A 23,615-nucleotide genomic window follows, 5' to 3' on the forward strand; every position below is an offset into this window, starting at 1 on the left:
TGCCATACTGACCCAGTGTATCACTCTTGGGCTCAGCTTTTTCTGTTGTAAAGGGAAACCTCAAGCTTTTCAGGTTTCCATGAATGCATACAATCTATAACACAACTTTGCCGTTACAAGTTGTATGAGTTTTAATTTGAGATGGGGCAAGAGTTTAAACACTCTGAGGCCAGAGGTCAAATGAAATTAAGACCAACTCTCAGTCAGTGACCATTTCTATCTTTTCATTCTGACCCATAAACGAGTATTTAACATTATGAAAGCGACAGAAAAAAAAGAAAGAAATGGAAACATTAATTCATTTTTTGACTATTCAAACATTCCAACTGTGAGCAGTTAAACAACCACTCGCATATATCTCTTCTAACTACTGTCTGCACTCTGTCAAACCTGTTCTTCATCATTCTTCTAGGAGCAAACTATCACATTGTGTTTATTAGTTTCTGACTTGCAATACACAGGTCAAGAGGCAGGCTTTCTTGCCTCTTGCTTAGACGAACAGGGTCAAATAGAAGTCACATTACCTCTGAAATGACAAAACTAACAACACTAAGCAGCAAATCCAGCCCATCTAAAATACAGTGAGTGACAGTAAAATAGACAACTGTTAAAAAAAAAAAAAAGGAAAAAAAAGTGAAAGTTGTTTGGTAGCAGATATACTGAAGTGCCTGGAAACGAGGTTAGTAAAAGTCAAAACCATCTGCAGCTCCGACAGGTTTAGATCTCAACTAATTGGGGTAAATCGGCTTCTAAGCTTGTGTTCTTGCACAGATTTCCTACTATAAACAATTAATTTGCGTAGACAAGTGTTGCATGAACAGTATATCTTGGTGGGGACTTTAACCTGACTCTACTCTAACCCATGCGAGCTTGTGTGGGTTAAGGCTTGGTTTTAGAATTGTGGTTAGAATCAGGTCATGACTTTGTTTCTTTAGATCATAGCATGATGTACTGCCTTTCGCCTGCTTCACTTTGCCAGACAGGTTCTATTTAAGTGATTCCTTGATTCATCGAATCTAGCAGTAATTAGGCTTCAGTGTGGGAAGTGAAACTGAATCATAATCAGAATATTTTATTAATATCTAAGGAAAGGGCCAGGTGATATTGGATAGGACTCTTAATTTTAATTAAGAAAATCATCAGTTAAAAACTGCATTTTGTATTTACTAAAGTTATCTTAATCTAGAATTAAAATTTGATAATCTGAAACACATGACCAATATGCAACAAAATTAGAAATGAAATACAAAGCACTATGTATCTTCAAATTCACGATGTCACTGGAAGCCCAAACCGGGAAATATTTATAGTGACTGACAATTGTGTGAGGCAAAAAAAACCCTGATTTTTAATGCACTGCCACAGCATATATGATGACATGTACCACAGTTCAGGTCAACTGCACCAAAGGTTTGCCCTCAGAACACTGTTAGTAATCCTGGGGGATCAATTCACGGTGTCCAACATGATTGATGAAAAAGTGACAGGGATGCTCCTGGCTGCATTTATGACCTGGAAAAGCCTACTGTTCTGGTGCTCATCTTCATCTTTATTTCAGCTATACAATTGTAAATTTTCAGTGTACAGAAAAAAAAAATCTGTTTGGTTTCTGGATTACAGCCAGAGATTCAACTCTCATCAGCTCAACTTGAAGCTTGGGTTAGTTTGACACAAGTTGATAATTGTCCTTTTTGCAAGTTTGAACTTCATGAAAATTAAATATGTATGAGGAAGTAGCAGGACTTCCAGGAAGTCATCTAACATCAGCAGGAGTGCTACAGGTCAAGTACTACTGCATAAGGATACCTTTCAGCCATTTAGGAGATAGTAACTACCTTTAAACAAGGCAATGATTTTGTTTTTTATCAGCAGAGCTGAGGAGCTTTATGACTGAACCTCATGACTAATAGCATTAATAGAGTTGTAGTTAAAAAACTGTTTATTTACCTTAAACACAGAAAAACTAAGAACTGTAAATTATTCCCCCAATTCTGTCTACAGTCTCCAAATAGAGTGTTTAATGCTGTACCAACAGTTCCTCTTCCTTTCCATCTTTACTACTCTCACCGCTCAAATCCAAATGTGTCCAACTGTTCCATCCTCAAACTCTAAACATTGTCTCCTTTTCCTTCATCCCTTTTCTTTAACTTCTGAAGTCTCTTCCTCCCGCTAAGAGACATCTCCAATGAGTCATCTGTCTGGTAAACAACCAAAAAAAAAGAAAAAGAAAAAAAAGGGGAGCAACTTTTTCATGTCCCTAGACAACACTGTCTTTCTTCTTCTTGTGTTTCAAAGTAAATAAACTGTTGCAGTTATTCCACACTGACGGTCGTTCTGTTTTCCCACATGACTGCTGAAAAACTGCCTCATCCATCACTTTAAATACCCTCATATCCACAGCCCACAAGAGATTGCACATCTTTATATATATAGCCATATATGTGTGTGTGTAAACATTTCCTATATGTTTTGCCTCCATGATCACACAATACAGAAATGATGCTATCATTATTATGTTAATTTTTTTGTGCCTCACACAATTGTTACAGGCACTGGCCGGTGAAACAATAACATTTCTATTTTCATCATAACTTGAAATATGCCCTGCATGTACACTGGGCTTTTAGCAATTTGCAGACTTAATCAGTTATATAACTGCTAAAAACTCACCACAATGCAGGCAACTGAATCAGTTTTCCATAGAGTGCAGTACTAAACGAAGGGATGATGGGGATGAGAGGTAAAAAAGATCCTTTATCCTGGCATGTCAACCCTGCCTGGAACCCAAACACCTGCAAAGACATAAAGGCAAAGAAATGAAGGGAGAAGACAGAGGGGAACTAACACGCTGAAAAAACACTGAGGAATTCACAAATACATTGGGAGAAAAAAAGAAGATGATCATGTGATAGGATCACACCAGCACACACCAGACCCATAACATGCAGACCAAACCCACAGTCAACCTTGGCCTTCATTTTGACCTTAAATATTTGTGACATTATTTCATCGACAAGTCTCCATAGACAGACCTATAAAAATGTGTCAAGGTACTCAAAAGCACATGTGTGGTAGTCCTTGTTACAGTAGGCTTCTCCACAAAATTTGCACTGATTAAATCTATATTCAGTCAGCCAAATAGCCCACATTTTTCCAGCATGGAGAAAGTTTTGGTTTGTCTTTTGTCCCCTAATTATAAGATTTAAATAAGATGCTGCATGATTTCATAATTATTAAATTATGGAAAAAGTACTTCTAAAGTAGGTGGCAGAGGGTGTCTCTAGGAGGAGGTTATGACAGTTTTACCAGCACCAGATATACTATCTTGGCTGGAATTTCTTTTTTTTAAATGTCCAGTTTGGTGGACTTATGGCCCCCAATACAATCCAGACACTCTTTAATGAGAACACATTTAATATACAGTATTTAGCATATTTAACACCCCAACTTTCATTTCCTTTGACCCTTACTACACAATTTTGAGACAATCTTGGACATTGCAGCACTATCCCGCTGAACATAATCTGTCCATATGGAACTGTATACCAGCCACAGTACTCCTCTCACAACAACAGCTGGTTTTACAAAATAAAAATTATAAAAAGGTTTACTCTCTTGAATTTGCATTAAACCCAATTTAACTTTTTAGCCTGTACTTGACCTGTCACAGTTAATGGGGATAGGGTTAATAATGAGTCTTTATCACTTTTTATCTGGCTACAGTAACAAATATATGAATGTACAAAGTAATGTTTTATAAAAAAGATAAAAAATGATAAAGACAGCAACAGTACTTAGAAAAATAAACCACTGTCTAACTCTGCTGTTTGTCATAGCAGGCGTGGGTCTCACAATCTCATTCTCATTATCTAAGCTCCTGGAAGCCACATATAATATACTCCCAAGCCCAGTGTTTACATACTGTTGATAGCACATGGTGGTAAAGTCCTGTTTAATATTGGAGGTAAGAGATGATGGCTGGGCCTAGCTGTCCAGCATCCAGCTGCTGTAATGGTGTACTAGATCATTTTTCTGTGTAGATCAACAAGCCAGCAGACAACATGCTGGAAAACAATAATTTATTTATAATAGGACAAATGGCCTATGGCTCTAATATATCAATTACTAGATAAAGATGTAGACATAAAAAAGTCACATTTAAATTCAATTGCCCACACAAAACACTCAGCTTTCTATTGGAAACTAGATTTCTGATCGCTATTCAGCAGTTTCAGTCCCGATTCAAATAAACCAAACTTTAACATGACCATTAACTTCTGTGGTCTCTTGTTAAGCAACCAGACTGACTTAAAGCTTTTGCCTGCAATCATGTAAAAGTAGGACAATGGCTAACACTACCCTCAACACAGATACCTAAGCTCTGACAGCCAGCGTCAATAAAACACAGATTTAGATAAGCCTTAGTTTATACCCTTTTCAAATCACTTCCTGAATTGGGTGAATTGTAGCTAGAATGACCTCCACCCTGTCATGATCCCAGTGCAAAAACCCAGATGGAGACTGAGAACCTTAATGGTTACAGACAACGATTGGCTGATTGGTCACAATGATCCTTGGCCACTGACCAGATGACTGTTAACCCTGCAGTGACCCTGTGATAAGGACTACCAGCATGACGTACAGTAAACATCCTGCCTTAAAAACACACTGAAGCAATACCAGGCCAGAATGAAAAGATGACAAATTACACCCAATCTATTATCCAAACTCCCTAAAAAGTTGATTGGATTCTTTAGCAAAATCCTTTCTTTATTTTCTTTTGGAAATGTGTACTCAATGACAGACTAAGGACTTCAGGTAAACTAAAAATCAGAGGTTACAACCTGAAAACAAACCTAAAACAAAGTGTTTAAATTTATTTTACTTTAGCCATAGATTACTGGACATGGATAACTCTAGTATACAGGTTAAGAAGTCACACTTAGGTAGAAAACTACTATTTTCTGGAATGTTATATGCAGTTGTTTATTGCTCATCTTATGATGCTAGGCAACATGATAAAAGCTTGGCTGACAAATAATCTTGTCCCGTGGTTTAAAACGATTAAGAAAATGAAGCTTTTGTCTTTTGGTCCCAACTTCAAATTATAGTACTACCAACTTTAAATTTCAGTGACAGTGAATGTTATATTTTCATCTTCAACCTAGCAGCTAAAATTGTAAAACCTTTATAGTAACAGGGGAATGTCACAGCTGCTTAATACAAGTCTCTTGCACCCTATTAGTTGGCAGATGAAGCAGACCAGAAATGTACTGGTGCTCATCAGGAAACTGAGTGCTGAGATTTTTATGACCAGGTGAAAAGGGTCATCAAGGTCATTAAAGAGGTTGGCCCGATCATTTCAAAGGGAAGATAAGATCACAACTGTGACTGACCAATTAGCATGCTATTGTGCACAAAAATCATACTCTAATAAATAGTAGATGCATCGTTTTGTTCAAACTGAAACATAATAAACAGAAAGACAAATGTATAATAAAATAAAATGAAAATACCAACAGAATCAAACCAAATGAGTCCTGGCACAGTACTGGTTTCCATATTTAAAATCATGAGACAAACAAGAGAACAAGTGTGCAATTTAAAACTGTTTTATTCAACTATAGTTTTTGGGGGGGTTTTGATAGCAACTGACATTTGCTTAGTTTTCATATATTGTTAATGAGCCTGATTGCCTTTAACTTAGCATCAACTGTGTCCTTAATGGCAACAAGAATGATCTTAATCTGAATCAAATTCAATTTCCCTTATATAGCACCAAATCACAACAATCAGATGACCTCCTGTGTTGAAACACTTGGTGACAGTAGGAAAGAAAAACACCCTTTTAACAGGAAGAAAATTCCAGAACCAGGCTCAGGGAGGGGCACCCATGTGCCACTACTGGTTTGGGAGTGAGGAGAAAGAATACTATAGAGTGCAGAATATTCTCATACTTGCCTTGAGGTAGAGGTGTGCATAGCAGTGATGTAGCAGGTTGTCAGAAGGCTGGCTGAGACTGCTGACAGTGGTTACCAGCTCTGGGGCATACATTGGCACAGAGTGTTCAAAATTCACCTTTTCCACTTGGAACTGTACTGAAGGTAGTGGGCGCACTGGCTGAAATTCTGCCACAGAGACCAGACATGGTGCCACCTGGACAGTTGAAAATATAGAAAGGTTTAACAATTATTGTCAGTGACAACAAACATGACACATATTGAACATACTGTTGTCCAAGTCAAAACCAACCAAACAACACCAACACCCGAGCAAAAATACTTCTACTTTGCATTAATTTCAATACTACAGTTTTCTTTTCAGAACAGTAACATCAGCTTTACACTTAACAACTCCTTTTCATCTCCTTCCACCTTTTCTTAATTTCAAACTTGGATTCTCAGTAAGGAGACTTGTCATTAGCCTAGAATGATGCAGCGGCTGTCCCTGTGTGTTTTGTCTTAAAGTGGTGCAGCTGCAGGTGGACTGGCCCAGTCCTCTACCAGCTCAGAAGCGATCAGAGTTCACAGAGCTTTTCCTTAGTTTGGAGAAAAGGACAGTCAAAAGCCACCTGCCCTTATTCTTAGATTTTGTCCCCAAGCTAGCCATGCCATGATCAAAGCAATGTCTACTTATGGCTCTGTACCCAGCTATAGTATGCTGAGCAGGCTAGGTTAGTCAATCCTACGTACCTATATTTACCACATTCTGCATGTGCATTTATGTGACCAGGTTTTTGATATCGAGCTAAACAGATGCTCTCACATTATCTTATGGAAGCTATCTCCCTGGTATACAGCACCATACCCTTTGCTTCCCTGTGTGAAAGCACATTCTACCAGGGGAATGGCAACATCACTGGCCCTTTTCATCATTTCAGGGTGTGCATCTATGTCCAACACTATATGTGTTCGACCAAGTGAACTGACTGAAAGGGAAGTGTTGTGTCTATAACTTCTGTTCTCTCAAGGAGAGGAACGAGGTATGACAGCAGGTTGCCCTGTCATGCAGCTGGACAAGGTGAACTGAGGGCTATCGAACTAAGGAATGACTGTGAGGATTGTACATGATCAGATGGGGCTGTGCATATGCCATCGTAGGTCTTCTGACTTGATCTGGTGTGGTGTGAATTGAATTCACTGTTAGCACTACCTTGTGTCCCATGATGACAGGCATTAGTGTATGTAGGAGGTTGAACTCTGCCATTGAAACAGTGACTGAGACTTGGAACAGAGTGAGACAAGTGAGTCGAGTTGGGATGAATTCCTCCAAATGTGAGATCTCTTCTGGAGTAGCTGGACCACTGTTCTCTTCAGTCATTTCTGGAGAAATAATGCCACAATAACAAGAAACATGTTAGCTTAAAAAAAAAACTTAATATAATGTAGAGATAACATTCTAAATATTAATACTAAAACAGCTGTTTTTCTAACCATAAGAATGCAACCTGTAGTGCATTACATGAAATAATAGTAAGGGAGTGGGATAAGCCAAAGATATTTGGATTCGAGACCAAAACCGTTTTACAGTGGAAAGGGTTAGCTGTAAAGCACACCAATTTCTTTGAGTGGGTGCCGTTCCTCTCCAGCCACTGTGCTCCTCTCATAGCATTAAAACAACGAAAAGGTCTTTTCCAACAAAAACCACCAACTCAAACACTAAATAAAAGAGACGTGGACTATAAAAGTGCTGGCATCTACATGTGCTATTCATTACAATGGCTGTTTCCCAGTAGCATTCTTTTTGAACTATTTCATAAAACCACTCATTCTGTCAATAACCAAAGAAATACCCAAAGAGCCAAGAAAAAAAGCGAAATAAGTCAACGTGAACCAGAGGCTACTAAGATCCATACTCACAGTAAGGACTGACCAGCACAGTGATCCACTACACCAGGGTCAAAGGCAGACCAAACCTGAACCCTATGGCCTTGGGTCTGGTCCCACGTATGGGTCAGTGTCAGCTCTGTGGAGGTTCTGTTGGGCTACATTTCCAACTACAAGGTGGGCTCGGAATTTGATCTCAAAGCTGCTTTGATCTTTGTCCTAAAGCTACAACATTCAGCTTGATCTAGTACTGCTATGTCCAATCAATTCATATGCCAGGGCTCAAGTCAATACCCACAGTGAAAATTTAATTTACAACACAGATGGAACTCCCATGATACACAGAAACATGACTATGGATGCTAAAAATAATGGGAAAAGAAAACATAACATAACATAAGTATATTGTTGTTTAGAAATATCCTGTTCTAGCTCTAGTTCTCAAAGTCCTGTTACTTTTATTGTTCATTTATTGTTTTTAGACCATGTAAAGAACTTTTATCCAAATGAGCAAACTAAATGTAGTTTATCTTCTCAACAGGGCAACATGAAGCCAATTCAGCATCCATAGCTAGTTTGGGAAGGAAAGCTTTTTTTTTTTAGTTCTTGGCAATGAATATAAAAAGGAGAACAGAGAAAAAGGACAGGATAAGATGCTATAGATGCAAACTTTCTCCAATCAATAATACATACTAGATCTAATGTTTCTGACAGAGAAACACAGAGAAAGAGCTTTTATTTAAGGTACCAAACTGTTTAAACTGTTAGGTTCTGCATAGCTAAATTATAATTTATCGTACCAAAATGATGAATGGTTGCTATAAATCCTTCTGTAATAGCAACCTTGACTTCCTCTTATCTACTCTCAATCCCCCCCCCCCCAGAGGCTCCAACTATACTGACCCTTGAGAGTACAAACACTTATAGAAACAGGAAGGAACACGCTGACCTACTCCGCTTCAGACAAAAACTGCTACAGTAATTACACCATCGTCTATTATCTATCACAGATGCTGAAACAACCGAAACCTACGGATGTTATCATTTCACAAAAATCTTTTGCAAAAGAGTTATTGCTACAGATATTACATACAGACACACATTCCATGTTCTTTCACAACATCCCAGGGATGAGCTCATCAATAGCTGTGCAGGGATGATCACTAACAAAAGGTGTTTGGCTTAACCTCCCTTATGTGGTTCAAAAGGTCACTACTTTCATGTACAGCTGTGTGTTGAAGAATGGGTTGTGCAAGGAAATAACAATGCGATGAGAATATTATAAAGTGAAAACTGTTACAGTTTCTGGTCACTGAAAAGTATGACAAGAGATGTGAGTAAAATACCAGACCAGAGAAGGTATATTTTTTAATTATATATTTGTATAATTTTGATCTCTGACCTCGCTGCGCTTTGCAGTAGGGTTCATACTCGTGGTCCATGGCACAGGTGACCATCTTGAGAATGCGATGGATGGCGCTGCTATGCAACCTGATGTCTAAAGGTCCTACCACCAGCCTCTTGATGGAGGTCTCTTGAACTGCAGGCACTATCTCTTCCATGCTCATCCCAGAGAAATCCTGAGAGCCTACAAGTGGAAATACACATATATACATAACCTGATTAAAATATATAATGTATGTACTTATAAACTTAAGGACTCTTGTCTCAGTCAACAAAATTAAAACATATTTTCAGCTTTCATACATATAAGGTCTGTTTGTTTTACATTAATATTTAGCCAGAAACATTTTCCCATATCTCATTTCTTAATGAAGTATAAATATAGACTATTGTCATCTGGCATAAACCCAAAAAAGATAGATGTAGTGTAATGCAGCAGCAGGAGGCAGCTCACATAGCTGTGACCCACAGAAATGATGAATATTCCAAATGTCCACTTCCCTCCAACAGCTGTCCCTTCATTCATCGCAGGCCCCTGTTCCAGAGGTCCACTTAAAAGACTCAACTCTCTCGCAATAAAAAGGCAGAAATTAAAAATAAAGGAAGGGGGTGGATGAATGGCAGTGAGGGAGGAAAAGGACAAAGGGTCACAACTGGCTTTATTCCATTTACATTCCACCACTGTGCTGAACATTAGTACAGCTCAGAGTCAACAATGCGAATGTAACTCTTTTTTTTTTTTTTTATTTCAAAGCAATGAGGGTGTAACTTCCACTAAATTTTGGAAATTTAAAAAGAGCAACAGGCAATGCCACTTCCCCTTCCCTTCTGTGAGATTTGGTTGCAATGGATTAAGCCTAATATCGACCATATGGCTGCAGTTAGAACGCTCATTGGAATGACGAGGAGGCTGAAATTAGGAGGATTTAGACTATTTAAAAGTGTCTCAATTTCCAAAGATTATAAAAAAAATGTTTTTAATCTGCAGCGTGACTCTAATGTGAAGTCAATGGTAAGAGTGACCTGGGTCGGTTACTATTTCAGTTGACTCAGAGTTTATGTTAGACCTGTGGCAATGCAGACTAATTTGTTTAGTTGACACTGGATCTGGTCCGTATCCGTGAAGAACAGAAACACTAACAGAAAAGAAGCATTCCAACTGGCAAGGGTAACCACAGCCATCCCAAAGAGACTGACACTTATCCTGCCGTCAGAAATGACTTTGACAGCTCAGAATGACAGTATCAATGTTTTTTTTAATTTAGATTATTATCTGTAGATGACAGCAGCTGAGGAAACAATAGCCAAGTCATGAAAAGCTAAAATGAAACACAAAAAAGAGGGAGGTACGTAGAACAACACAGGTGACATACTCCATATGAATAAATAAATACCTTTTGAGTTATTGAGTTTGTTTAACCAAAGCCAGTCATTTCTACTTTATAAAGCATGATAACCTAATAGCATTTGCATATCAATCACGGCCAATAAAACTGAGCTATTATATTTTTTCACATTTTAATTAAGAAGTTAGCATTTTGGACTGAAGGAAGCATTATTTATCTCTCAATGTGATTGTCAGAAATTCCTAACTTGGAAAAACAACACTTAAAGTTGCAACTAAAGAATGAGGAACGCTGTCTGTCTTAAGGCTTCTGCCAGGAAGAGTGACATCTAATTAGGCAAGAGAGGTCTATTCACTTTCTCAAGAGCTTACAGGTAAAGAGACAGAGGGAAAACAGTGTTTCAACAAGCACCAGGGAGAGAGAAACTCAAATATGTGTCAACACAGACTAAACACTTCTGACAGTTGCCCTCCAGGTAAGTTTAGGGTGAGAGTGAGGACAGAAAGGGTCAAGGACCAGGTGGCTGTGACTGAAACAAGACAAGCTCTTTCTTCAAGTCTCCATGGGGCTTGTTTGACAGGGAGGAGAGACGAAAAGAGATGGAAAGAGCGAAAGAACGAAAGAAAGAAAGAAAGAAAGAAAGGGTGAACCAGGCAGAGAAAATGGGAACATGACAGATAAAAAGAAAAAGAGAGAAGAGGTGGCAAGGTGACCAAACAAGCTCTGCAAGAGAGAATGAACTAGAACAATACCTTTGCCACTGCTGTCCTCCATTGTGTAGAGATAATCCATGTAGAAAGCACCGAAACGGTGCATGCCCGCTATCTCTGTATAGGTCTCCTGTCAAACAAAAGTAGAGCTGGGTAAATATCGCAGTAAGGGAGCAAACAAGCAGATAGCCTTAAAGAGTGGCAATGACTGGGGTCAAGGGAGATATGGTGGTGGGGGTCAAATTAGAGATAAAGAGTTACTAAGCACTGATCCACTTAGCTGGATATTTAGAGGGTCTTTTGTTTATTTGTTTGTTTTAGGGAAGTCCGTAATATTACCTGTATTAAAAAGTGCTAACTTAGTCTGGTTTCTTTGACTGATTTTTTCGTGCAAAAAGCAGTACGTTCAGTCATAATAACGACGCTTAAATAAGGAATTGACCAGATACCAAGTCTATTATTTATTGAGTAAAAGGCTACTGATAAAATAAACTGAAAGTTTCCTCATTCAGCTGGATATATGCCAAAGGAAATATATATCTTATCTACTTGATGATAAGACTTTTTCCTAACAAATCAAAGCTGTATGACTGTGATTACGGTTGATGTGGTCATTATGAAAATTGTGAAATGTTATTCATAATTTATTGTACAAGCTATTAATAGCACACAATGAACCCGTAAGCAAAAAGTCTGCAGAACATAATGAGTTATTCATAATAACAATGAGTTTGTAACTAAGTTACACAACAATTGATTTAATGTTTTAAAAAAAACTATTAAAAAAATTAGAGGAAGACCTCATCAGTTTTGTTTTTTTGACCACACAGGGCCTACAGTCCATGCAAAGAAGAACATAGTGGACACATAAAGACATATACACCCCACTGAGAAAAATCCCAGCTGGTCACATCAAGGCATCACCTGAGTGACAAAGCTAACTACTAAAGCATTCTTACATAGCCATGCTATTTATTTTAGGTCATTATTTACAAATGAAAATGAGATATAGGATAAAAACATCCAATTTATCTCATTTTAACTACCTGGGAGTTAGTGTATCGGTCACGGCTCATCATCATTAGTCTGCAGGTCAAGAACAACTGACCTTGTCTTCCACAGTATTTTTATATTTCTACACCACACTAAACCACTGATAAACAGTCAGAATGAGTGAGCAAGCAGGAAATTGAGAGAAAGAATTACACAGGCCCCCTTTACACATTTAACACCCCACCCCAAACTTGCCCACAGTTTCTCTAAACAGAGATTTCAGACTAGCCTTATCAGACTGGCAGGTTAATGAGTAATATTTATTAGGAGGTCCCTAATAGCTCTTGCATTCTTATGGATCAAAGCCATGCTGGTTTCAAAACCACTAATGAATAAACATTGAAACCTCTGAGTTGTAGGCTTTATGCATGAAGAGATGGATGGCTGGATTTCCAAACAATTGCATCATCGAGGGTCATGAATATTTCAAAGTAGAGTCAACACTTGAGCTGCAAAGGCTGATGAAGTGAGCTGAGAGCTATCAGAATGATGGCTTCAGCAGCACTACTTAGACAACCAAAAGATTCCTCTACTACACTAAATTAGTATTACTATTTTTTAATAGATCAATTACTGCATTTTGTCCATCTATCCCAGAAAAAGGCAGTAATTTCCACTTTGGTTTTTTTTCTGTTGGGGGGGGGGGCTAATATTTTTGGGTAAAATAGCACAGACTTCTGGTTATTGTGACCTTGTGATTAGCAGCATCCAAGATAAACTCAGCCCTGACTCCATTGTTCTCTGGGCTCCGATAGTCAAAAAGAGAGTTGGTGAGATACGTCATTCCTTTACTACTGAGACTGTCCCCACAGCTGAAGAACACTGCATCCTGTACACAAAATGACAAATTCAAAGACAAATGTGAATAGCAAAGAGGACACGTTTCAGGCTGAAGAAACAATACAATCCATACAACAAACAAAATTCAGAAAGATCTTTTAAAATAAAATGTTTATATACTCATCAAACACCTAAAAAGCAAAATCTGATCATTTATTTCATATTCATAAAAAAGGGAAAAAGCTCAGTTGACCCCATTATTGATTTAATATAGCAAAAATGCTAATTTTGTTAATATATATATTATAACATATTATATTATATTCCGTTCTATATTTTTTTTAAAGGGGACCTTGAATTTGTTTTTTAGTAAAGTTCATCACAAGATTTTAACCTCTTCCTGACACTGGAGGCTGCTGGGACATTGCTTGAGTGTTTGGGGCTTTTTAAATTCTTTTAATATTTCTCAAAGTTCCTAGAATTTTAACTCTCAGTTAATTTTAATGTGATCTTTTACAAATACTTTGTTCACCTCTTCACGGCGGTTCATGTTTTCCTCAAAATCTCGTACACCCATGATGCTTTTCAGGCAAAGTGCCCGACATCCCACAAAACCGATTTGGCAATCAAAGAAGGGCTCCCCCATCATGAGCACCTGAAATAAAACCCAAAGAAAGACTCAGCTCAGATTTAACACCAAGAACACAGTGGACACAGTGTGCATATTGTGTGTGTGTGTGTGTGTGTGTGTGTGTGTGTGTGTCTTTGTCTTTTAATAGAATAATTGATTATAATCAACCATAATAACTTTACTAAATGATGAGGGAATTTATTTGTTAATCTGCAGAAGTCTCTGCCAAGAGAACACCAGGCATCTATGGGCCTTAAAACAATCCACTGACACCAATGGGAATAAACAACAGAAGACTTCAATAATTCACAGATGTTCTTTGACCAACTTAACTACTAAATTATTATAGATTTTAAATGTATAATGTAGTGTTGACAAAATAGTGGATACCAAGACTTGTCATGCTATACTGGTTTGTGGTTATATTGAGGTTGCGGGCTCATTTTGTCATGATTTTAAAAAAAAAAAAAAAAAAAAAAAAAAAAAGCAAGGCAGCTTCTCTTTTCGACTGAGAGTGATGCATATTTCAGTGCAGTAGCAGTCCAGCAGCTACTACAACCACAAAGGTGTGGTTTTCCCTCTTTTCTCTCTGTGTCTTTGCTTTACCCAGCAGATAGCTAAACAGAGAATCTAATAAAACATTTTATGTTTCCCCATACAATTATTATAAGGCCTAGTTTCCCCTTTTTTGCCAGACGCCCCCTTTCCTTTCAACACTCATATTTAGTTCTAGTTCAAGCTGCTCGACTTCTCTCGTTGAGACTAGGCATAAATTATAAAAATTGGAACTGGAAAACTCGGTTTTTCACACCTGGTAGAAATCTCAGGGGCACAAAACCCCTTTCTTACTCCAACCAGGTAATCAGAGAAAAGGGTTTAAAACTATTCTCTATGAGGGAAAATGGGTAAATGATCAGATGTGAGCTTGATTCAGACTCCGGTGTGTGTACAAGAAGCTAAAGATTAGTGAGTTGACAAGGCTTCGTTCATGTACTCATGGAGAGATTTAACAGGAACTTCAGCCAAACTGTGACTAATGAGTAAGTAACTAAATAGTATCTTTACTGATCTTCCCATGCCGTGATAGATAACAAAGTTCAGAGTGGATAATAGTAAATGCCACTGTTGTGGAACAATTCATGGTGGGGGCTGAAATCTACATCAGGATAAAAACGTCACATTTTCCTTAAGAATAAATGCATAGCATTTACTTTCTTTTCTCTCATTTCTACAATGACAACATCAATTAAAAATTACAATATGGAGATAACTGATTAGCTAAAAATTGTAACAGTTTAGTGTAACTGAGTATAGTAAAATTCATATCTATCTCCGTTCAGCCCCACAACAATGCACTACATCACAAATGATAGGGGAAACTATAAACTTACCTCAATCGTGATTCCCTCTTGCTCTAGACACAGGACTTCCTTGGATTTGACCTTTTGAGGACTATAGTAGCTACTCTCTGACTGGGTCTCTGTCAACTAAGAGAAAAATAAAAATAAAAAGACTAAATATAATTTATACATAAACATGAAAAGTACAAGAAAAGAATAATAATTAATTTTTTTCCATCTTCTTTTTTTTTTTTTAATTAAACAGTAATATACTTGGTGTCCCCAAAAAATGAAAGTATTGGATGATGAATACTGATGTCTTAAATAGTTCACCTGCCGTGATTTGGCAGGATCAAAAAAGAACTGCAGCAATAAACTTGAAATAATAAAATTAGATGAGAGAAAGGCCAGTTTATTCAAAATGTTAGCCGAGGACATTAACGGTTTCACCGACAATTAAAACAAATGCATGATTTGAAAAATAAGCAAAGGTTTTGGAAGTGTCCGATGTGAAGAACTAGAGAAAAATAATGGTTAAAACCACCAACAACGGCATCCAAACAAGATTTTCTTAGATTAGAGACTAGATGCTAGCTGTAGTACTGTTTGGATTCCAAGAACATTCATCAACCCACAGGACATCCCCTCCTTGCTTTTGGAGGAGACTCTGGCCTTAGTGGGATGACTATAAAACTATGACTAAAGCGATTCACATACCAAGGGGAAAATGAAATGTGCAATTTATTGTATTTGTAAACTGACTATAAAAGGGGAATGGTTCAGCAGAATATTAATTTTGGTTGTTGAGTAATAGTGAAAGTAGAGAGGAAGAGAGAAACTGAGCACCTGGTCAAAACAGACCAGGCTTAAGGGCCACTGGGGAATTTCTCACTCACTTCTTTGGCTTAATAATTCAAACAGTGATGTAGCCTGGCCAGTATGTATGCTGTTTTGGAGTTGAGCACTATGATCACACAGGTGTGAAATATCCCCGCTCTGTGAATACAATCAATGTCTGCCAGCTAAGAATATATGTATTGCACCACACAAGCTCATGAACATATCTCCATATATCTTTAAGTAGAGCTGAGAAGAATTGCATGAGAGCCAGCAGACAGAGAGAGCACCTGGTCAAGACTAGTCGGCCAGGGTGAGAAGGGTTCAACGCAATGCTTCTGAGGTTGGCTACTTTCAAAACAGTGGGTGTAGTGCAGAATGTGCAAACCCTAACCCATTCAACAGGAAGCAGGTGTAGAGGGAAAAGCAGCTGTGCCCTATTATCCATACTGATGGAGCAGACTCTCTCGCCCTCATTCCCTTCCCCTTTTTTCAATTTTGATGGTTTAATCACGTGCAGGGGCCACCTGACTCCAACCTGAGAGTCCCAGTGAGTAATGGCAAGATCTGTCTGCCCAGATCAGCGTACAGTGGCACTGACAGTAAATCACTGCAAATTAGCAGACAAACCTTATGAATGTACATCCAATAAGAATATAGAAGTTCTCAATCTAGTCTGTTGGGGCATTTCTGACTGTACCCAAGTCTGAAATGACACAGCTGACAGAAGACGGGTTAGTAGCACAAATACACAAAGCTGCGGCTGCCAATATCTTTCCTATAAAGTCCCATTTATTATAATTTAGAGTAGAATGCAATCAAATTATTCTCTATGAGGTATCTTTAAAATGTAAAAACAGTAAACACTGTCCTTGTAACATGGATCGATCACTGGTTTGGTTTTAAAACCAACTGTGGAAGCAACTGAATTCGACTATTGGCTCTATAATTAAGAGAAACAATCTAAAGAAACAATGTTTCTTCAAATGAAAAATGGCACGAGGTCTGGCATGTAATGAGAGTTTGGCAAGTATGCAAAAGTAAAAGAGGGGAACAAATGGTCAGTGCTAAACTATGCATTATGTGAGTAAAAGTCATTAAATTACACTGCCAATGTTTCTAATCAAAGAGATCTGAGGAGTAATGCGTCAGCAATCTAAAAATACCTCTCTGATTTCACATTCATGTCAAACTCAGGTTGAAGCAGTGGCTGTTCAAAGACATGAAAATTCCTTCATACTAAATACTTCCTTGTAGGAAAGAGACAAGAACGCTTTAAAAACCATCCTTTCAGCTGTGTGCAATTATTGCAGACGAGAGGCAATTAATTGATTAAAAGAACTCAAACAATACAGGAACAATTTAAACATTATTAGAAAAACACCAAAGTCTGTTTGGCCTGAGACAAACCTCCCCTTTACTGATCACACACCGTCAAGTAATATACGCTCTCGCACACAAACGCATGCACGCGCACACACACACACACACACACACACACACACACACACACACACACACACACACACACACACACACACACACACACACACACACACACAGACCAGTAATGTGATCTAAAGTGCCTGAATCTGACAGGAAACACAGATGAATTCCAACTATTCTGAGTGAGCAGGCAGGATTAAAGCTTGGGGTCCATTTCTGAATAGTCATCATACCATGTATAATGTTTAAAACATTAATGTGACCCGAGACGCTAGTTAGCGGTTATACTGCCCTCCCCTATACCGCACACAGAAACACAAAGAGGATTAGGGCTTCCTGAGGATCAAGCAGTTTTTGAGACTTGAGATGAAACTGACCATTAAATTAAAATATGCAACTGTGTGGTGGCCAGTGAGAGTGACAATAATGCACTGAAGACAAAAAAATTCTAATTTAAAGGCATCCTAAATGTAGAAATCATAACAGATTCTTGACAGATTGGTTCTTTTACACTGGCAGAGTGGTAAAAAAAAAATTACCTCATATCCGAAATGTACGAAAAGCAAGTCCCCCCCAGTGAAAGCTTTCAATGTTAAAATAAGTTAACAGAAGTAAAAGGATTATTCAAGGGTAAGGAGTATGGTTTTGAGCTCGGTGCATATTTTCTCTCTTTGTAACAACTGTGATGTAGGGGGGGAAAAAACAGAGATGCAGATACTGATAAGGCTGAAAGTAAGGATTGTGGTTGCTTTATTGACAGGTGTGCCACAGGCAGCTGTAGCCACAGGCAGCTGTCTGATAGGCCTCACCTTCAATATTTCGAGTGACTAAAATAAACCTCTCGACCCTGCTCGCGATGTTGGTGCAGTTTGGAGCATTTATCTGGAAAAATATATAGGTTCCTGTGTGGCACGGATCATAAAGGAGTTTGTGTTTCATTTCTGCCAAGTGAAATTCTAGTATTTTACTTGACTATACTCAGCGCTAACTAGCCAGTATCCGGGTCTGTGCATTGCACCCATACAATTTATGAATCCAACATCGAAATATGGTTACTTTGGCTCCAAAAGAGCCAAAACAGCTTAAACTGAGGCTTTAAAATTGAGACTACAGAAGCCAATGGGTTACATATAGTCCATGACCCTTCATGGTCAGTACTTAGTAAAACCTCCTCTAGGAAAATATCCTAGCTTGTAAATACTTTTTGTAGTTGTGAGGAGTCTTTCATTTCTTGTTTATGGGATTTTCTCTTATTCTTGTTTCAAATGCTTCCAGTTCTGTATTATTTTGATTGATATTTTGTTGGGAGGACTGAAGGCCATTCCAAAACATTCAGCTTGACGGTTACTTCCAGAATTTGCTAGTATTTAGTTAAATCCTTTGTTCTAAATGATAAATGAACTCTTGCTATATTACAAACAGCAGCAGCGTCACAGGCTTAACACAAGTCCAATGAATGCTCAATCCACTGCTGTGGAAATGGACATTTATTTTATATCGAAACATAATTTTGTATTTAAGTTAAGATGGTGATGTGTTTATTTTATTTTATTTTATCAAACATCTTATTTACCTTGAAGGTAACAGAAGCTTTGGTGCAGTAGAAGCCTATGGAAACAATGGGGTCTTTGGGTGTGTGGAGTTGGGAGCTGTTGGGGATGCTTCCCGTCTCTCGCTGCTGGTAGAGACCATCCTCTCCTTCTTCCTCTGTGCTTACAATGGCTGGAACGAAGGACCAAGCCCAGGACACCCAACCTTGGTTTGCTTCATCAGGATTACCAGGCTGTATGTAGAGGTCTTGGCTAGGTCGCCTTTCCGTATCTACATCCATTCCTGAAGGAGATAAAAGTCTTAATTAGATATCATTTAAACATAAACTTAGGATTTTACTGCTGCTGAATTAGCTGCAGTAAAAGAGAAAAATCTATATATCAGCAACCCCCCCCCCTACACACACACACACAAAAAACAAACAAACAAAACAAAACAGTGACATAATTCCTTTCTAGCACACTTTTACCCCAACAGGTAAATGCATTTAAAGTGGCAGTTTCTGAATACAACCTGGTTAAAGAGAGGGGAAACTTGCAGATAATGGAAGTGTCTGTATGCAGGGCGGCACACTAAATTAATTTACCCTTTCCTTCGGGGCATTTTAATTCTAGCAAGTTGTTTCAGCTGTCAACAGAACACACAAAAACAGCAGAGAACAAGGAAGTTTCACAGTAGTTTCTGCCAATGCTCCAGCAGGCAGGTGTGTAAGTATTTGTGGGTTACATGAACTCATTGCTGCATGAATTCCACAGAGCAAGAGGAAGTTCATTCCAGCAGAGGCCAGAGGGCAAAGGCTGTCAGCCAGCATCCTGACAGAGGAGGGCTTTGACTGGACCCAGTGGTCAAGGCAGTCTGTGCTGGACCCAACAGCACAGGCCAATTTCAGTTATGCGTGTGGTCAAATCACATGTTTGGTAAGAAGCCAACTACTAAAATGGAGGCCATGCAGGAGTCCAGGTAACTATGAGCCACTAGCATAAACACTGCTTGGCTAGGAGCGTAGGTAAAACTTAGCAATAGTGTTAACTATAAGTTTGGGAAGATGGGGTGGAGCTGACTAAAGCACTGGCTACTTTGTAGAAAATCCACAGAGTGGCAAGTTGTCGGGGTAGGTTTACAAAAACAACCAAAAGTCTTCACTTTTTCTCCAATTACCATTTGAGCAGTCAAAAAACCACCATGCACCCATCCATTCCTGATCCTGACCCCTGAACTGGTCCCATCATGTATGTTTCCATACACATTGGGATAGAGGAAGCTGATGTCAATACATAAGAATGTGTAATTCCATTCCTTGTGGCCTCACGTCCTCTACGAGAAAACAATATTGTCCGTGAGGTCACAACTTAGGAATCCCAGAGGGTAAGGCGGTGAAAATTATGACATATTTTAATTAAATCTTTCACTTTGTGAATTGGCAGCTGGAAATCCCATGTTATGGCTTTTTTAATCTGTCTTTCCATCCCAATCTCCCTGTCTGATTCCATCGCTCATTCCTTTTTTTTTTGTTTTTACTCAAGGAAGCCTTTGAGGTGTCAGTTTAACAAGTTATGCTCTTTCACTTCACATCACAGCCTGACGAAGTCTACATTTGAATTACAAGGCAATCAAAATAAAAGCACAATCACCAATCAAGTGATCAAAACAGAGCAGCTTAAGGACACTTTGAAGTATTAAGCCTTAGAAGTGAGTGAAAAATTCCCAAACGATGATGTAGTCTGGCCAGAATGTATGCTGCCTTGGCGTTGAGCACTATGACCACACAGGTGTGAAGTATCCCTGCTCTGGGAGTACAATCAGTGTCTGCCAACTAACAATGTATGTATTGCAGCACTCTATGAACATCTGTCCATATATCCTTAAGTAGAGCTCAGAAGAACTGCATGACAGTCAGCGTCATGTATGGTTTCTCTTAGTCCAGAGTCTTCAAGCAGCAGGGTAGGCCTAAGCTAGGAAAGGATTCGGTGTAAGAGACAGTGACACAGAAAGTGAGTGGGAAGTAGTAAAAAGAGGCAGTGCTCTCACAGGCCAGTAGATGTCCCTCCATGTTTATAGAGGGAGAGGTGGACTGTTACCTGACCGTTCAGTGAAGGCTACTCCTATCTACTGATAGTGCAGGTGTTTGTGTAGACATGCATACATGTTAAGACTCAATCTAAGCTTAACAGATAACCACTGATGCAAAAAACACATACCATAGTGCAATGCATTCATAACGACATTTTTTTTTTCATGACTGAACTTACTTACAGCATTTTTGCTACCAGCATGACATTAACATCATACTACCGTAAAAGCAATTTTAACTCTAATAGCAGAAACCACTAAACCACTCAATTCAATGGTCATCCCATGTTCACAGTAACACTACAAAAAAAGAAACAATGTCCTGTCATACCAATGTATTATCACTAGGGAGCTACTTGAGGTTAGTAACACTGACACAGCCTGTGGTTTCTGGTTGATTCCTGTGTGAAGGTCCTTTCCATTCAGCACACTTCAAGGGACATGGAGGCTAAGCCCTCCTACAAAGCAAACACTAAACACCAAGTCCCATCCACATGCACATATGATATTGGAGAAAAGTAACAAGTATAAGGGCTCATGTATGTTACACAGAGATGCACACACCCTGCCACACTTCAGCAGCCACTGTCCTCAGTTCATAATTCTTCACATACTTCTTGAAACCATACAACTTTCACTGCTGTGACCAGCTGGTCCATCCAAGCATGTTAGTCATCTATGTTTCCAACCACTTAATTCTTTAGTGTTTTTCTCAGACTTCACTGAATTTCAGACAGTAAGAAAACTAGCCATGTAATCCTAACCGAAGGGTTGTTTTGGTTAGTGACACACAAATATCGCACAATCTTCACCTAACAAGCCTATTCATTAATGAGACATTGGCTCTTACCTAAAAGGAAACGATTCAAACAAACAACATGCGGCCACAGTGAATCATGGGCACATAAACACATTACAAGGCTTTTTCCACTTCAATAATTGGCAAAAAGAAAAACACCTTCACATGTGGGAAAAATTAATATTCCCTTTGAAATTTTTTTTAAAAACAGACCACTTAAGTCATGACTTATTAATACATTACACAGTAGATACAGAATTTATTCCTTACTCTCAACTCAATCTTTTGACCACATATATACACCCTCACACAAATAAACCATATTTTATAAAAAAAAAAACAAACAAACAAAGAAACACTAGGAAAATTCAATCAGTGCAACAGTATCAGTTACAAAAGCCAACTCAAAGCAAGAGTAAATAAATGAAACGCACATACAGGCCAGTGGAACCAGAATATGCAGCAAGACTCAAGTAGCCTATGGGAAATCAATGAATGTTATGAAGTACTATGCACAATGTTGGTATCATATTCCAGCAATCATGTAACAATGACTGTTTCCTACAAACTATAACCCATGAACAATAAATATGCATGAAAGCCAATTCAGTCTCTACAAGTAGTGCTCCGACTCAATGTATGGCTGTCTGTCCTGGTTTGGAAAATTATATTTTGTCATTAAAAAGAATAAATCATTTTAGCTTTATTGTTCTTATTTTTTTTCCAGGAGGGAAAAAAATCAGCTTTCTTTCATAAATCTGAAATGCACACATTTAAAATCATGTTTATGAATATGTTTGGAGCCCTCTCAACACACACACCTACTTATTACAGTGCATATACACACAATTGCCCCCCTGCCCCCTCCAGCTTCTTCACTCTGACGATTACTTCCAGCATAACAAGATCTGGGGGTGCTCAGGTTCCAAGAGCTGGTCCCCTCTTGTATATTTTTGTGATGGGATACTAATTCATTCTCAGAGGCTCCGCATAGCAGTAGCATGACACCGACTCTTACATCTGGCATTGGACACTGAACTGGAAGCTGCGCCAACTGGCAACGAAAGTTCCACGCCAAGAGGCAGGGAGTTAGAGCGAGCGAGGAAAGGGCCGTGTGTGGGGCTGTCTACGCTCCCCTTTGCCCACTACTTCTATTCCACCATAATTTGCTCCTGGTGCTAGAGAGGCTGATTTAGCCCAGAAGGACATGACACTTCATACATGAGCATTTTAAGAGGTGTTCAGGGGAAAAGGGATGTCTTTTTTTTTTTTTTAAATAACCACAGTTATTCAAAGTATACTGTATAAATATATGTCAATGAGTGCAGTTTTGTGAGTGTTCAATTTTGTACAACTCAGTGTCTGCCTTTAAACAACTGCACCTATGCGTTTTGCTTCACAGCTGGACATAAGCAGTGTGATTTACCATGTGCTCCAATTAGAAAGATAGAGGTAGACCTGTGTTTGATTCAACCTAGTTTCTTCTCCTTATCCTGCTTTCTCCTGCTTCCAACCACATGGAGGTGATCAGGCCTGATGACAATGGTCTGTATCGAGTTATACGCTCCAGATTTTGTTTGTGGAAAAAGCAGGAGGAGTGCACACCATGGTCAAAGCGATGTTAAATGTCCCATTTAGGAATAACAGCAACATATAAAAAAGACAGAGCCCCTGATCGGAATAAGGCAACATGCAGAGTCATGGGATGACCATGAAGTAAGACCATGCAAAATTTGATTTATTTTGCTTTGTATGTCACTTGATTCAAACATGCTATGGTGATAAGAAGCATACTTAGCCACTGAAATGTTCATAGAGCAAA

At 38.6% G+C, this 23,615-nt stretch overlaps 1 protein-coding gene across 1 annotated transcript in view; it reads right to left on the minus strand.

The window, feature by feature from the left end:
* The window catches only part of vps13b (vacuolar protein sorting 13 homolog B), a 297,789-nt gene that overhangs the window by 239,024 nt on the left and 35,150 nt on the right, over positions 1-23,615 (minus strand). Inside the window, exons 8-16 of the mRNA XM_085472981.1 lie at positions 18,947-19,206; positions 15,142-15,237; positions 13,652-13,774; positions 13,031-13,168; positions 11,329-11,416; positions 9,229-9,414; positions 7,153-7,322; positions 5,962-6,156; positions 2,671-2,792 (exon numbers count right to left, since the gene is read on the minus strand). Coding sequence (XP_085329107.1) covers positions 2,671-2,792; positions 5,962-6,156; positions 7,153-7,322; positions 9,229-9,414; positions 11,329-11,416; positions 13,031-13,168; positions 13,652-13,774; positions 15,142-15,237; positions 18,947-19,206 — 1,378 coding nt within the window. The remainder of the gene's footprint in view (positions 1-2,670; positions 2,793-5,961; positions 6,157-7,152; positions 7,323-9,228; positions 9,415-11,328; positions 11,417-13,030; positions 13,169-13,651; positions 13,775-15,141; positions 15,238-18,946; positions 19,207-23,615) is intronic.

This window comes from Copadichromis virginalis, linkage group LG11 (assembly GCF_057382275.1).
Source record: "Copadichromis virginalis isolate Kocher_CV1m ecotype Utaka linkage group LG11, C_Virginalis_male_GT1.1, whole genome shotgun sequence".
Taxonomy (NCBI): Eukaryota; Metazoa; Chordata; class Actinopteri; order Cichliformes; family Cichlidae; genus Copadichromis; species Copadichromis virginalis.